General features: G+C 39.5%; 1 protein-coding gene across 1 annotated transcript in view; it reads left to right on the top strand.

The window, feature by feature from the left end:
• The first annotated feature begins 4,318 nt into the window (after positions 1 to 4,318).
• LOC124725205 (mitogen-activated protein kinase kinase kinase 15) overlaps positions 4,319 to 15,753 on the top strand; it is a 175,051-nt gene continuing 163,616 nt past the window's right edge. Inside the window, exons 1-2 of the mRNA XM_047248456.1 lie at positions 4,319 to 4,677; positions 6,082 to 6,276. Coding sequence (XP_047104412.1) covers positions 6,246 to 6,276 — 31 coding nt within the window. The 5' untranslated portion in view covers positions 4,319 to 4,677; positions 6,082 to 6,245. The remainder of the gene's footprint in view (positions 4,678 to 6,081; positions 6,277 to 15,753) is intronic.

Here is a 15,753-nt window from a genome sequence, read left to right as displayed (position 1 = left end):
AAGGTGGATATACACTGTACTAGTGCCGACATTGTGCATGCTCTGTTGCCTGTGTCTATGTGCCTGTGGTTCTGTCAGTGTGATCATGTGATGTATCTGACCCCAGGAATGTGTCAATAAAGTTTCCCCTTCCTGGGACAATGAATTCACGGTGTTCTTATTTCAATTTCCAGGAGTGTATGTTCAAAAATCCTGCTGCATATCGACGTTAATGATATGGGTCTGTAATTTAGTGGATTACTCCTACTACTTTCCTTGAATATTGGTGTGACCTGTGCCACTTAACCAGTCTTTAGGTACGGATCTTTCGTAGAGCGAACGGTTGTAAATGATTGTTAAGTATGGAGCTATTGCATCAGCATACTCTGAAAGAAACCTAATTGGTATACAGTCTGGTCCAGAAGACTTGTTTTTATTAAGTGATTTAAGTTGCTTCACTACTCCGAGGATGTCTATTTCTACGTTACTCCGTTGGCAGCGAATTCTGGAATTTTTACTTCGTCTTCTTCTGTGAAGGCATTTCGGAGGGCTGCGTTGTAACTCTAGTTAAACTAGGACCACGAAATTTACCAGAAGAAAAGTTTCATGGTAAAACTGAAGGAAAAAAAACGAAAATTGTCAATTTGTATTTATGTCACAAGAAAAAAATAATTGTTGACATTTTTTATCCGACTATCTATCGACCCTCCCATCTGTTAAGGCCCCTTTTTCTCAGGAATGGGTAGACGTCGCAAGCTCAGATTTATGTCATAAAAAATGTTCAAATGTTTGTGAAATCTTATGGGACTTAACTGCTAAGGTTATCAGTCCCTAAGCTTACACACTACTTAACCTAAATTATTCTAAGGACAAACACACACCCATGCCCGAGGGGTGAGTCGAACCTCCGCCGGGACCAGCCGCACAGTCCATGAGTGCAGCGCCGGAGACCGCTCGGCTAATCCCGCGCGGCGCGGGAAGTGAGAAAACTTGGATTTCATGGTCGAGCGGCTGCTCATAAGCCACGTATCACGCCAGTAAATGCCAAACGCCTCTCGCTTGATGTAAGGAGCGTAAACATTGGACGAATGAACAGTGGAAAAAAGTTGGTTCAAAAATGGTTCAAATGGCTCTGAGCACTATGGGACTTAACACTGTGGTCATCAGTCCCCTAGAACTTAGAACTACTTAAACTTAACTAACCCAAGGACATCACACACATCCATGCCCGAGGCAGGATTCGAACCTGCGACCGTAGCGGTCACGCGGTTCCAGACTGAAGCGCCTAGAACCGCACGGCCACACCGGCCGGCTTAAAAAAGTTGTGTGGAGTGACGAATCACGGTACACAATGTGGCAATCCGATGGCAGGGTGTGGGTATGTCGAATGCCCGGGGAACGGCACCTGCCAACAGTGAAATTCGGAGGCGGTGGTGTTATTGTATGGTCGTGTTTTCCATGGAGGGGGCTTTCACCCCTTATTAGTTTTGCGTGGCTCTATCACAGCACAGGCCTACATTGATGTTTTAAGCATCTTCTTGCTTCCCACTGTTGAAGAGCAATTCGGGGATGCCGATTGCATCTTTCAACATGATCGAGCACTTGTTCATAATGCACGGCCTGCGGCAGAGTGGTTACACGACAATAACATCCCTGTAATGGACTAACCTGCACAGAGTCCTGACCTGAATCCTGTAGAACACCTTTGGGAAGTTTTATAACACCGACCTCGTGCCAGGCCTCACCGACCGACATCGATACCTCTCCTCAGTGCAGCACTCTGTGAAGAATTGGCTGCCATTCTCCAAGAAGAAACCTACCAGCACCTGACTGAACGAATGCCTGCGATAGTGTTAGCTGTCATCAAGGCTAAGGGTGGGCCAATACCATATCGAATTCCACCATTACGGATGGAGTGCGCCACGAACTTGTAAGTAATTTTCAGCCAGGTGTCCGGATACCTTATATCACATAGTGTATATCAATGTTAGGGTCAAGTAGGACGGTAAGGGTATCTGTCAGATAGAACGCAAAGTCGTTGGCTTTGGAGAGGTTGTCGGTTAGAGGCCCACTGTTATGTGGGATGAAGTATGCGTCAGTGGGAATTTTTTCTGAAAGCCTGTTGGATGTTTCCAGTACTTTATTGACCTTACAGGTCATCTTGTATGCTAGTCAATAAGTCGTTTTTGCCTTTACCTCTTCAGTCTCAAATTGAGTCACTCTTAGCTTAAGTCGCCAAGTTCAGAAATAGAATAAACTCACAGAATGCCAAATCAGGTAAGTAAGTTGAAGTGATTTTTTACTAGACAAAAAATTACTTTGCTGACAAAGCGTTGCAGGTGGACACATTGCGCTGAGGCCGCCTCAGTCCCACATTTTCGCGCAGTACTTCTAAAACTTCGTGATTTTTTTCGTTAGCTCTTCGAACAACCATAATAATGTATTGGATGTTGAAGAAAATGATAAAGATTACCTCGTCCTTTGAAGACTAATACATTCTTTCTTCGCTCGCAGCGAAGATGGTTGATTTCTAGAGCATGAATTGCCGCCTTGTTTCTAGATCGTACGTAAATATCTTCGTCTCATTTTATTTTATTTTTTTAAATAAAGAGTATTCTTCTCTAAGCCCTTTCAAAAGGGCAGAACAAATTCATTTTCTCCCCTCCTTTCGCCCGTTGGCGAAATCTTCGGGACTAATTTCGCAAACAAACTTTCCTCTACTCTCTTCTTCTAATACACGTCTAACAGCTCCTTCATTCATTTACATTTCAGCAACACCATGAACACACAGCCTTCCGTGTCTGTCCATTGCTTCTCGAACTTTTGCAATGTTTTCCTCGATTCTTGATATGCGTGGGCGACCTGGTTGGCCGTGATCTCCCACGGAGTTCTTGCCTATAGAAAATCTGTTCGCCATTCAACAAAACTCGTACACGACACTCATATCCGCAAGCTGCACATGACAAATCTGTGTTGTTGTATTTTAAATTACAATACAACAGAATCTTTATTAGCCTTTCAGTATGTTCGGCTTCGTCAGTGCGAGGTTTACTTTTATACAATTAGTACATTTACACACAAATACATGCAAAGCATTATTTTACATTTCTATCTACATGCATGAACAAGTACGCCATTCTTCTTTCCAGTTTTGATACGTATGTCTACATATTATTTGAGTAATTACGTTATATACGCACTTATTATTTGTGTAAGTAAACACATAATGGACTTGTGTGCTAGGATTGGGGCCTTTACTCATTATTTTCGTGTGAAATTTTGTGTTTAATCGCTGTTCAGTCTTCGTTCACTACATTGTCCAGCCAAGTGCAAGAATATGTTCGTAGGAATTCATTGTCCACAGCTAATGGATTGACCTAACAGGGTAAAGCCTTTCTCGGCGTTAGGTACTCATGCACAATCACGCTACGACAGATAGTTAATTAGTAATGACAGCAATCTCGCGTTTTATTATTCCTGACAGATTTTCGCCTCCTCGTACGTTGTGCCCTTGCAAATTAAGATAAAGAGCGCTTAGAACACATACCGAGGCGCAGGGACTGTTATCGTTCCCTCGCACCATTCGCGAAAATAATAGAATGGAAATGCTGAAACTAAGTACAATCCATCATACTCTCAGCTCTGTTCCCACCCAACTGTCCGCACTTCCACCCTATTTTAAAGTTTTCCCTGAGCCATAAAGGGATCAGCTGGTAATCCGATTTTTCTATTCGCTAGCTAACGGACTTTACAACATGTGTTGTGCTCAACAACGCTAACAATTAATGTGTAATAAATATAAAGCGTCTCGAGGTAGAATACTCTAATACTGGGATATGTGGCGCAATATACACCAGAAACTATTTTCTCAATAAAAACATTTTCGCCCCTCGCAAGATCCTATTCTGTTGTTAAATTTTCATTTGCTCTGCGTGCACATTTTCTTCCTAATTTTGGTACGTCATCAGGAGATGTAGGGTGAAGCTGATTACCGGCAGCAAACCGAAGTATAATTTAATTGTGAGCCGTAAGAGGACAATAAATAAGTTCTCGTTTGAGATTGCATTTCATGCACTTCTTACCGCAGTTTTACATTGCTACAGGGCAAGTGCTTCTATCAGTAAAAATAGGATGCAAACAAAATTATCGAGCTATTAATGCGTCTGCTCTTAACGAATACGGACATATTATTAACTTGTTTGAGAACGGTACGCCCACGTCCCTATATTAACTCCAAATGTGGCTCACAGGTGGCGATCTTGTGGTGGAGCGTGATGTGTTATGGAATGCCGCAGTGAAGTTGTTTAGTTTCTAGCATTCCCAGTAGGTGGCCGTTGGATCTGGTGCGAGTGGTCATGCGGTGGTACAGTGCTGAGTGCTTGAAAATTTTGAAACTTGTGTCTGTAGATTTGAACAGTAGATTAACACGTGAAATAGACAGCTGCCCTACACTACGCATATTACTAACTGAGTGATATATACGATTAAAAGAGTAATTCATATTTACATTACGCTGAATCGAACATCGCCGTCTGTAAAAGCAGTGTCCTTGACTTCGAATAAAAATAATTATCCTGTTTAACCGTTAAGAAACATATTTATCGGTCATCGAATACTGGTGTTACAAAGTGCGATAGGACGAAGAGTGCAAAGTGGTATTGTGGTGTCTATGTGTCAGAAACTGGAAGATGTCAGCAGGTATTGGGTTTGTTTACATCCACAAATCTTTGCATCAGTTATGTCAGTTTAATCAAACTTTGCCCTTCTTCCCTTCTGTTGACTCAGAGAATCAACAAAAAGCCTCTGTACAGAGTATTAAACATAATGTTGGGGTCTGGTGGGCGGTAATAGAATAAATTTGATCAAACATTTAAATTCAGACAGACTGGACACAATTTTAGTGACAACCACTCTTCATCTGCTGCTCGCACGGTGAATATTTAATATTAAAGAAGAAAATGCATTTAAAGCATTGCCCCCCCCCCCCCCCCCCGCTCCTCCTTCCCCTCTCCCATACCGCTCGTTTCGAGAAAAAAAAAAAAATGCAAACGCAGAACGTGTCATAATGTGTAACTTTCATATTTCTGAAACATTCTCTTGAATAAGTAGATTGCAATAGTATATCATTTTTATTCCCACCTTTTCACAGTTGGTACATCACTTTGGTGATCTAATTAACACTTATGCTCCATACCCGTTTCATATACTCACCACTTATTTATTTATATTTGCACATCTTATGACAAAGAACCAATGTGCATTGAATTTAAGAATCAATAAGCAAATTGCATCTGTAGACATTGAATGTCTGTTTACCCTAATAGGCCTACCTGAAACAACACAGTTCTCATTTTACACAGACTCATTACTATATTTAATTCACTTTTCATCGTTTAATGATGAGGATGCTGTCCCTTTTTTATTATGCTTCATTTAGAATTTCTGAAATATGATATATAAATATTGTTTTTATGATATTCATGATAAACATAGGCCTTCTTTTATAATCTGGAATGTTTTTTTTCAAGTGATAGAATTAGCTGTTGAACTTGTTTCACTGCCTTGACTCTTTCAAATCTCATAAATTTCACTGCTCAAGAATATGCTACAGTGGTTGAGACACTGGGTTCAATTTTGAGACAGTTTGATTCAAATGCTTCTACAACCATCCAGTTTTAACCCTTACATTGTTTCTCTAAACCAAAAGAAGCTAATGCTAGAGTGATACCTCAACGATACCATTGACAAATTCCTTCTCTACCAGGGGTCAATTTCAGCTTGTGTACTGTTTTTAATGACACCAATGCTGACATTAGGGTGTAACCATCCTTTTCTTCCTAAAATTTCTTTCATGCCTTAGGGGAAGGCTGGGCAAAGGATGGGGGTTTTTGTAGAGACATTAAAAATTTGTGCAGTTGTGTGTGTTAGAGGTCCCCTCATTTTAAAGAATCTGGTATCTTCTTTGTGCTTTATACGTATTTAAATTTCTTGTGCTGTCAGTGTAATGTTTTACCATGTGCTTACTTGACATAGGTTGCTTTGTATTTTTCACCTCCTCTTTAAAGTTTCTTATCTAACAATATACATTCTTTGCTTTTTCAGAGCAGTATGCTAGAACATATGGCACTCACTCTTTAACTCCAGCTTGTTTGGGGCTCAAATGCAGATTAACAAAGATTCTTTCCTCTGGTGCATTGCTTTCTTGTGTTACATACACAGCCATCATCTCTGAAACTTAGATAGGGGGAAAAAAAAACAAAAAAACCATGCCAGCTACCAATGATACGGAGCCTGCAGGTTAGCAGCCATTCTAAAGTATGTGTAACATAATAGTTAATGACCATGGCCAAGATCGTAAATATAGTGGTATGTAATTTTAATGATTTTGTACCACAATAATGACAGCTGTTGAAGACATTGAAGTGTTTTTGGATTTATTTTTCAAAGAAGGTAGCCAATTAATCTAGTGGATAATGTGTTCTATGGAAATAAATCAATATAATATAACTGTGCAATTAGCATATTGATGTTACTGTTGGATTGACTCTCACTAGTAGTGTTGTTTAACTTATTCCAGTGTGTCACATAAAATGACGCTCTCTTTGTTGATGAAATTATATCATATTTTTGTATATGGGCTTCAGCAACATGTTTATTGTTTTATATAAACATCTAGCATGTAAAATGTCTTCCTCTACGTATCAGAGGCTGTAAATTAAAGTTGTTACATTAAACAAGAATTCATGCAAGAGACAGAACTCAAAAACCAAATAAATCTCTCATTTGTCGTACCAGCTGGATGAGAACGTATAATTGTGGAAGATATAGTAGTTAACTGAAGTATTCTCTATAAAAATGCCTGGAAACTTTCTTCATCATGTTATCACTGATATGAGGAGAAATACATTGACAGACGTGGTCAGTTTGTTATATGGTGCTTACGGGAGGATTCAAATGTGGAGCCAGGCAAAAGGTAAAATTTTTGTGTATGCAAGGTGCATGTGAGAGTCAGGAGCTGTTTAAATGTTTGCTGCTGTTATGACAAAACTGAGCTTATTAACAAATCCTCTTGACAGTAGAGAGAACGTATTAATTAGTTTTGTGTTGAGAATAATAATAAAATGAGTGTACGCAATGACACGAATATTCATGCAGAGGCAATAGTCCATTCTTTTTGTGACACATGAATGCAAATAAGTTTGCTATTCTTGGAAGCATAATTTCATTATCTTTGGATTTCATTTTAGCATGTTCATATGTGACCTGTGTACACTTCCTGTGCGTCAGTGTATTTGCACAGAGGTGGTGTAGCGTTAAAACGAGTTTTGATTTTTAGAGGAACTGGGTTCGTAGCCTATTGTGGTCACCCTCATTTATTTTATCCAAGCATTAATGGTTAAGTCCAAATGAATACTGATAAAATGCAAAAGAGAAGGTTTCCTCTGTGACCTGTCACTGTCCTTGTCATAACAGATCTAGTGTACTATACATCTCGGTATGAAACATTGAGGAATCACAACGAGGAGAAGGAGAACAAGAAGAAGAAGAAGCATAAGTGTTGCATGCTAAGTTCTTTAATCTGTAGTAGTTACTTGCAATTGTGATTTTTGCATAAAAAAACAAAATATGAAATACAAATCCCCACCCAAATTGATGTGGTGAGGAAAAAAGGAGAGAATAGTTTACTTAGAAAGTAAGATTAGAGCAACCACAGCAAGGGTAGCAGCCATTGAGACTAAGCAGGGGTTTGTGGTAAAGCTTCGGAATTTTAAATATAAGTTTATTAATCGAGAGTAGAAAACAGTAAAAGTCTAGATCTGGGCTAGTGGTTTGCTTGTATGATTTGCACGGGATTGTTGTCAACGTTTGAAGTGAGGTATGATGGGAAGGAAGGAGATGTATCAGCTGCTGGGTCTAAGCAGCCAGTGAGAGAGCAGTGAACAGACATTGTTTTTCGATGGAATATTGTCATGTTATCACATCAGTGTATTACAGCAGTTTGAAGAATAATGAAGAGTATTACCGATATTGGATGTCTTAGTTTAATAAAATATTTCATAGTGTGTGTTGAATGAAACTAATATATGTGACAATAAAGACTATTTATTGAATTTTTGTGAGTGAAACTGTCATTCCAACCTAACCTAGAACTTGGGGTAAGTTACAGGTCTGTTTTCCACCAATACCAGGTTTTTTAGCTCTCACATTCATTGGCTTGGCCAACTCGCAACCAAACTGTCACATTTCAACCTCACCACAACCTAGTAATTTGTGACACATTCAGAAAAAAATTAAATATTTGTGATAATGAAGGTTATAAATTTATTTGTTGAGCACTTCACTTGAAGCAATTTCAGCTGGTCCCAGCCTATCCACAGTCTCATAATTAATGACATATTCAGAGAAAACAGTCAAATTCTAATGACAACAGTGAAGAATGGGAGCCCAAAACCGGTCGTGATAATAAAATAAATTTACAACTGAAGTGGTATTTTCAACCTCTAGTGAAGAAGAGAATGGTGCCTGTTTCGACAGTAGAAGTTCATTGCCTCTTTTCTCACTTTACATGAAAGTACTTCCTAATGACAAAACTGACACATTGCCAACCTATGAGCGGTAGAGAAACACCCATGCCGGCTGCTGGCCCTGATCTAGACTTTAGCCACAGAAAATAGTTGAGAAACACCCTTATGCTTCTTACAAATTCCCTTAAAGATATCATAAATTTATCTATGTTTGCTGATGAACTATTTTAAAAATATTGAAATCTTGAGGTTTATGTTCATGGTTTTTTACATGTCTGTTGGTCTTGATTCAGTTCCTGCTTGCTCAGCAATCATTAGTGGCTGCTCTTCTTCTGATGCTAATTTTCAAAAAGTAGCATTATTTTACAAAAAACTTTGTGTGGGGTCAAGTACTAGCATATTATGACAAAATATGTGAAGCCAAGTAAATTGAACTGCCAATACCAGATGTCAGCTATGTCTAGTAAGGTGGGAGTGTACATAACGTTATCATTATGGTGATATTGAAGAAAAGACTACACTTAGTCAGTGAGACTGTTGAAATAAGTATACTGATTCATGTTCACGATAACCTGAATGAGTGGTCCCAAGTCATGGTATGTAAAACACTCGCAAAACGTCACTAACTACCTCCAGCCTGCATTACAACCTCCAAACACTGCAGGTCAGGGGCTTCATTTGGTTCTCGGTACACACGGCACCTTGCGTCCTTTGAAAAGAAGCAAAATCATTACTAATTGGACTACACCACCAGTTTGTGTTGTTTGGCCCATTGAACATGTGCCTATTTATGTGACACAGTGAACAATGGACTTTTGTGAGGTACCAATCCAAATGTCCCTTTCATGCTGTTCCCTTCTCGGTATTTGTTCAGAAACTGGTTAAAACGGATTTATTATTCACTGATGGCAGAAATTCTTCTTGGTTTTTGGACCAATTGCTATTCATAAAAGGTGTGACAATCATCTCTGGTCCCTGTTGGTTGGGATTTTTTGTGATCACTGTTCTGTCATGTTACATAGCTGCGAGTAGTATACCATTCCTTGTAGACATGATGGACAGTGTGCATTGATACACCAACAAATCGAGTGTAGCTCCTTTTTGCCATTCCATCATGTCCCCACATCACTCCATCTTACTATGCTCATCCCGCAAAATCAACTGGGATGTGACATGACTGTCTATTTCTAACCATTGCTTCTCAGCATATTTATTCCTTAATGAAATTTTTTTGCAAGTAATATATCTCTATTTCCATCCTATAGCTCAATTCACAGTTTCAGTACTAGAAATAAGAACAGTCTACATAAAGACCTAAAATCACATACCTTGGACCAAAAAGGGGTCCAATATTCAGAAACACACTTTTCAATAAATTGCCAGCAATCATTAAAAACTTAGTTTCAGATGAAGCACAGTTTAGACAGAGTCTGAAAGACTTTTTGATGGGCAAATTGTTCTACTTTTTAGATGAATATCTTACTAGGGACTGTTAGACCAGATGAAGTAAAAATGTATGTTGGATTTCAGTTTTGACAGCACTAGGTCACAACAGTCAAGATTAGGTATTTTGTATATGATAAATTTATTAAAAGTGCCTAACAGTGTTTCATTCTGACAGTGGATTAATTCTGTAAATATTAGCAGTTCGAGTTTACTATAATGTAGTCACCTATTTTGACAATCTTGTAACAAATGATCAGGGTGTGGCTATAGTATTCAAACGTTTTATGTTTTTTATATTATTCTGTATATTGAGCAAGCAGTAAAGGAAACAAAAGAAAAATTTGGAGTAGGTATTAAAATTCATGGAGAAGAAATAAAAACTTTGAGGTTCGCCGATGACATTGTAATTCTGTCAGAGACAGCAAAGGACTTGGAAGAGCAGTTGAATGGAATGGACAGTGTCTTGAAAGGAGGATATAAGATGAACATCAACAAAAGCAAAACAAGGATAATGGAATGTAGTCTAATTAAGTCGGGTGATGCTGAGGGAATTAGATTAGGAAATGAGGCACTTAAAGTAGTAAAGGAGTTTTGCTATTTGGGGAGCAAAATAACTGATGATGGTCGAAGTATAGAGGATATAAAATGTAGGCTGGCAATGGCAAGGAAAGCGTTTCTGAAGAAGAGAAATTTGTTAACATCCAGTATTGATTTAAGTGTCAGGAAGTCATTTCTGAAAGTATTCGTATGGAGTGTAGCCATGTATGGAAGTGAAACATGGACGATAAATAGTTTGGACAAGAAGAGAATAGAAGCTTTCGAAATGTGATGCTACAGAAGAATGCTGAAGATTAGATGGGTAGATCACATAACTAATGAGGAAGTATTGAATAGGATTGGGGAGAAGAGAAGTTTGTGGCACAGCTTGACCAGAAGAAGGGATCGGTTGGTAGGACATGTTCTGAGGCATCAAGGGATCACCAATTTAGTATTGGAGGGCAGTGTGGAGGGTAAAAATCGTAGAGGGAGACCAAGAGATGAATACACTAAGCAGATTCAGAAGGATGTAGGTTGCAGTAGGTACTGGGAGATGAAAAAGCTTGCACAGGATAGAGTAGCATGGAGAGCTGCATCAAACCAGTTTCAGGACTGAAGACCACAACAACAACATATTATTCATTCTAACATGTTCCACACCCACTAGAATCATCTCATTTTTGGGTCTATGGAACAAAAACTTTATATCTAACCTAATTTACCAGTACTATACCACCCCCACAGCCATCCAAAGCTCTTTGAAGGGGGTAACTGGTATGCTGTCCATCAACCACATTCCTAACGATACTACTGGAGTGTCATTGGGTGGAAACATTCTGTTACTAATGAATGGTGAAAGGAAATAATTTTTGTTAGCATTGGTAACTATTTTCACTTGTAATTGTATGATCTAGAATTCTGAAAACTTGGCTTCTCACTTGTCTTCACTGTGGAGATATGGCATCATATACTCTACTGTTTCTAAAGCTGTTAATTATAGCTTCTGCTCACGTTTGTTGTTACATAAGAAATCGTGACCTCAGTGCATACATTCAGGAACTTCTCCCTTTCTGTTTGTTATTGTTATACAAAATTTACTCAATTACTTCACAAAGCAGATCTGCAAATTTCTAAAATTTTAGTATCAGGCTCCTCCCAATTAATGATGTATACGCCATGTTATCCACAGGATGATTTCGTTAACTAATGTGAAAGGTGAAAAATGTCACAAAATGGCAGTAACATTTTTCTTAGAATAAGTAGTTCCTGTTTAAATATGATTAAATTTAAACTCTGTTTTTACAGATGTTTTCAGTTGATATATCTTTTTGCCATATGAAATGGAACACACTCATTTCATGTCTGACAGGAATTATTTGATAAGACATATTGTGGTGTCTTCCATCTAACAATCCACCTATGTTGTGAGTGATCCATCATGTATGATCACATTAAGTAGGTGCAGCATAGCAGTAAAATATCTGAGTGAAACATGTTTCCCTTTCCATCATTATCTGACAGAGTTAGTACACAATCTCCAATGCCTATGACCATTGAGACATTCAGAACAACCTACTTTCCCTAGGTAAAGATAGGACAACAAAGTAGCAATAACTCATTCATTTAATGAATTCATGTATTATCATGACACATGCATGGATTTCTTCTCATATGGAAGTAGTACCCTTTTTTATGTTCTTGTGACACAGACTTGTTCAACAAATGTGGATTTGTGTTTTTGTGCTGTGTGTTATGTAACAGTAACATAAGCTCACATTTTATGTGCATTGATGTGTGCTTATAGTTTTGTGGGAGAGTAATTTTTGATGCAAGTCAGTAATGATAGTTACACATAATGATGAGCCAAACCAAAACATTATGACACTTTCCAGCTCTGGATTTAGTGCTGCCTTGTGGCATTGTGAGCGCATCACGTATTAAAGAAAGTATGTAAGCAGAATAGAGACATATGGGAAATCATTCTAGCAATGACAACAGCTGCAAGTGGTGAAGTCCACTGACACAAGCAACGTGAACTAAGGGCAGATTTTTTATGCCCATTGCCTGGGAATAGACATCTCAGAAACAATGAAGCTTTTCAGCTATTGCTTGAGATGTGGCATCATATAATCTACTGTCTCTAAAGCTGTTAATAACTTTCGTTGGAATCAATGGAAAGTAGTTGAAAGACGAAGAAAGCACTAGTAGATGGCAAGGTGTTGGATGTCCACAATTTACTTGCTCTGCAAAGCAAGATAGGTGGTTAAATGTGGCAGATGTGATGCTGGTGGAGCTGCACGTGTTTCGGAGCACACCACGCAGTGCACATTGTTCAACATTGGGCTCTACAGATGATGATCCCTGTGTGTTCCCATATTGACTCAACAATGTCATCAATTATGATTGCTGTGGGCATGGGATCATTGTAATTGGACTCTGGCGTGATAGAAATGTGTTGGCTGGTCAGGTAAATTACTTTTCTTATTATACCAGGTCGGTGGTCATATCTGGACAGGTTGTCATTCATGCAAACGAATGTTCAAAACATGCACTGTGCCTCAGATGCAGACTGGTGCAGGCAATATTATGGTTCGGGGGACGTTCACCTGGGTTGCATGGTATCTGTGGTAGTAAGTGAAAGCACTGTGGTGGCCGTGGACTACATGAACAGTGTTGCAGGCTACCTACATCCCTTCATGCTAGATGTCTTCCCCAATAGCTATAGTGTCTTCTAACAGGATAACTGTCTGTGACACAAGGCCAGAATCATGCTCATATTGATATGTTTGACAATCAATGTACCTGATCTTAGCCTGATACAAGACCTCTGGGACACTATCAGGCATTGCCACCACACGCACAAACCAGTGGTTCATAACTTATGAGAATTGTGTAAACTTGTGTGTCAACATCTAGTGCCAAATACCTCTGGAAACCGACCAAGTAGCCTTACTGCATTACGAAGGTGGACCATCATGCTATGATGCAGTTGATCATAATGTTCTGGCTCATCAGTGGATACTTGTGTATGCCACCTACTGCTAATGAGAAGTTTCTTTAGGACTGATACTTATTTCAAGTGTTTTAATAGTTAAAGAGATTAATTAATTTTGTAGTTTGTGTGTATGAAGATGCGAGATTGAATGGCTGATGCAGTTTGAACAAAACAACACAAGTGCACATCCATCACTTCAGTATAGTTGCTGCGGCAGGAGGTGTGTGTGTGTGTGTGTGTGTGTGTGTGTGTGTGTGTGTGTGTGTGTGTGTGAGTGTGTGTGAGCGCTGCGCGCGCGCGCGCAAGAGAGAGAGATATGGGGGTGGAGGACAGGTGTGTGTGTGTGTGTGTGTGTGTGTGTGTGTGTGTGTGTGTGTGTGAGCGCGTGCGAGAGAGAGAGAGAGAGAGAGAGAGAGAGAGAGAGAGAGAGAGAGAGAGAGAGAAGGGGGTGGAGGACAGGGGCGTGCTCCTGCCATGATGAACTAGATAGTTGCAGTATGTCATGGGACTGGGACACCATCACACCTCGTAATGGATGCTGCTGTGACACCTCACCACAGGATGTGATAGATGCGTAAATCAGTTTGTTTGTGGTGAGATTGTCAGTGCTGGAGAGGTAATCCAAACATTGAACTTTTCACATGCCTCCCTGTCAGGGATGTAGTGTGAGTACTTTGATTTGGGGAAAATTACTGCCACCGAGAGTCAGCTGCTATGGATGTTGATGACAAGTCAGTGTCACCTGTCACTGTGCATAGGTGTGCCACAGCACAACAAATCACTTGCAAATACATTGCTGGCTAGCAAAAATGGGGTATCAGCCACGCCATCCAGAATCATTCTCTTGATGTGGAGTACAGAAACCACTATCCAACTTGTGTACCACTATGCATTGCACTTCTCAGGACAGACAACTTGATGCAGGAACAATGACATTGAATGCTCAAAGGTTATCTGCACTAATGAGATGGTAATAGTAACATTGGTGAAGCTTTCAACCCACATAAAAATGCATAGTTTATAGACTTTCTCATTCATATAACCGATTGAACATAGGCTGTTTGTTAACTTGCAACACTACATTCCACTTCATTATCTGTCTAATGTAAATTCAAAATACAGAAATCGGAGTTACAGATTAATGATGACACAGAAATATGGCACTTATCAGCCAAGTACAAGGTTTTGTTCACCTGTAAACAGACTAACAACAGAAATGGAGGTAACCAATGGAAAACTATCTTTCAGGACAGCTAGATTTTTTGCTGGGACAAAAATTCATTGTGAGTGAAAGAATGCGGAAAGACAAAAAGTTTACAGGGCTCTCTGATTGTGAAATGAGATCTACATGTATACTTTGTGTTTAGTCTTGCAGTGTACTGTTTTGAAGGTTTGCATACCATGAACATTCCTTTTATGTCCTGCCCTGCTCTCAGTCGTGCTGAATTCTGATGCACTCATTTAGTCTAGCCACTAGTTCAATCTGATGGCTACCACCTACCCCTTCCCTTCCCAACCCAATGCAGGCAACCTGATCCCATTGCCTCACACCTGAGCAACCTGTCTTCCATCGTCCTCATTCCCCCCCCCCCCCCCCCCCCTCCTGTTCGCACCATATCCTCTGACCTGTTCTCACCCACCTCACATTCATTCACTGAGCAAGATGGCGCAGTGGTTAGCACACTGGACTCGGATTCGAGAGGACGACAGTTCAAACCCACGTCCGGCCATCCTGATTTAGGTTTTTCATGATTTCCCTAAATCGTTTCAGGAAATTGCTGGGATGGTTCCTTTGAAAGGGCATGGCCGAATTATTCCCTAATCCGATGGGGCCGATGACCTCACTGTTTGGTCCCTTCTCCCAAATCAACCACCAACCCATATTAATTCACCCTTCTACATCTCACCACCATCCTCTGTACTCCCTATCCTCGAACCCAGTGCTCCCTGCTATGTTGAATGACATGATTGAAAAACAGATTGTTACTTGTTTCATTATGCTCTAGGTTTATTACCCATGAAATTGTGCAAATTATTCCTGTTCAAAATTCAGCATTCAGACAATTTAATAAATACTTTCAATTGTTTCACCTTCTATATGAACTAGGTTTAGAAAATCTCTTTCACAAGGAAGGTAGTTTTAAATTTCATATGACGTATTTTTAAAGCACATAATATCTGGGCGGTATCTGTTAAGTTTTAAAATTTTACAGAATGTCCTTCAGCTAATTTGTAAAAGAAAGAGGACATTATTCTAACTTAAACTGAAGA

The sequence above is a fragment of the Schistocerca piceifrons genome, chromosome 1, assembly GCF_021461385.2.
Source record: "Schistocerca piceifrons isolate TAMUIC-IGC-003096 chromosome 1, iqSchPice1.1, whole genome shotgun sequence".
NCBI lineage: Eukaryota > Metazoa > Arthropoda > Insecta > Orthoptera > Acrididae > Schistocerca > Schistocerca piceifrons.
The sequence above is the reverse complement of the archived record's forward strand: the minus strand, read 5'-3'. Positions and strand labels throughout refer to the sequence as shown.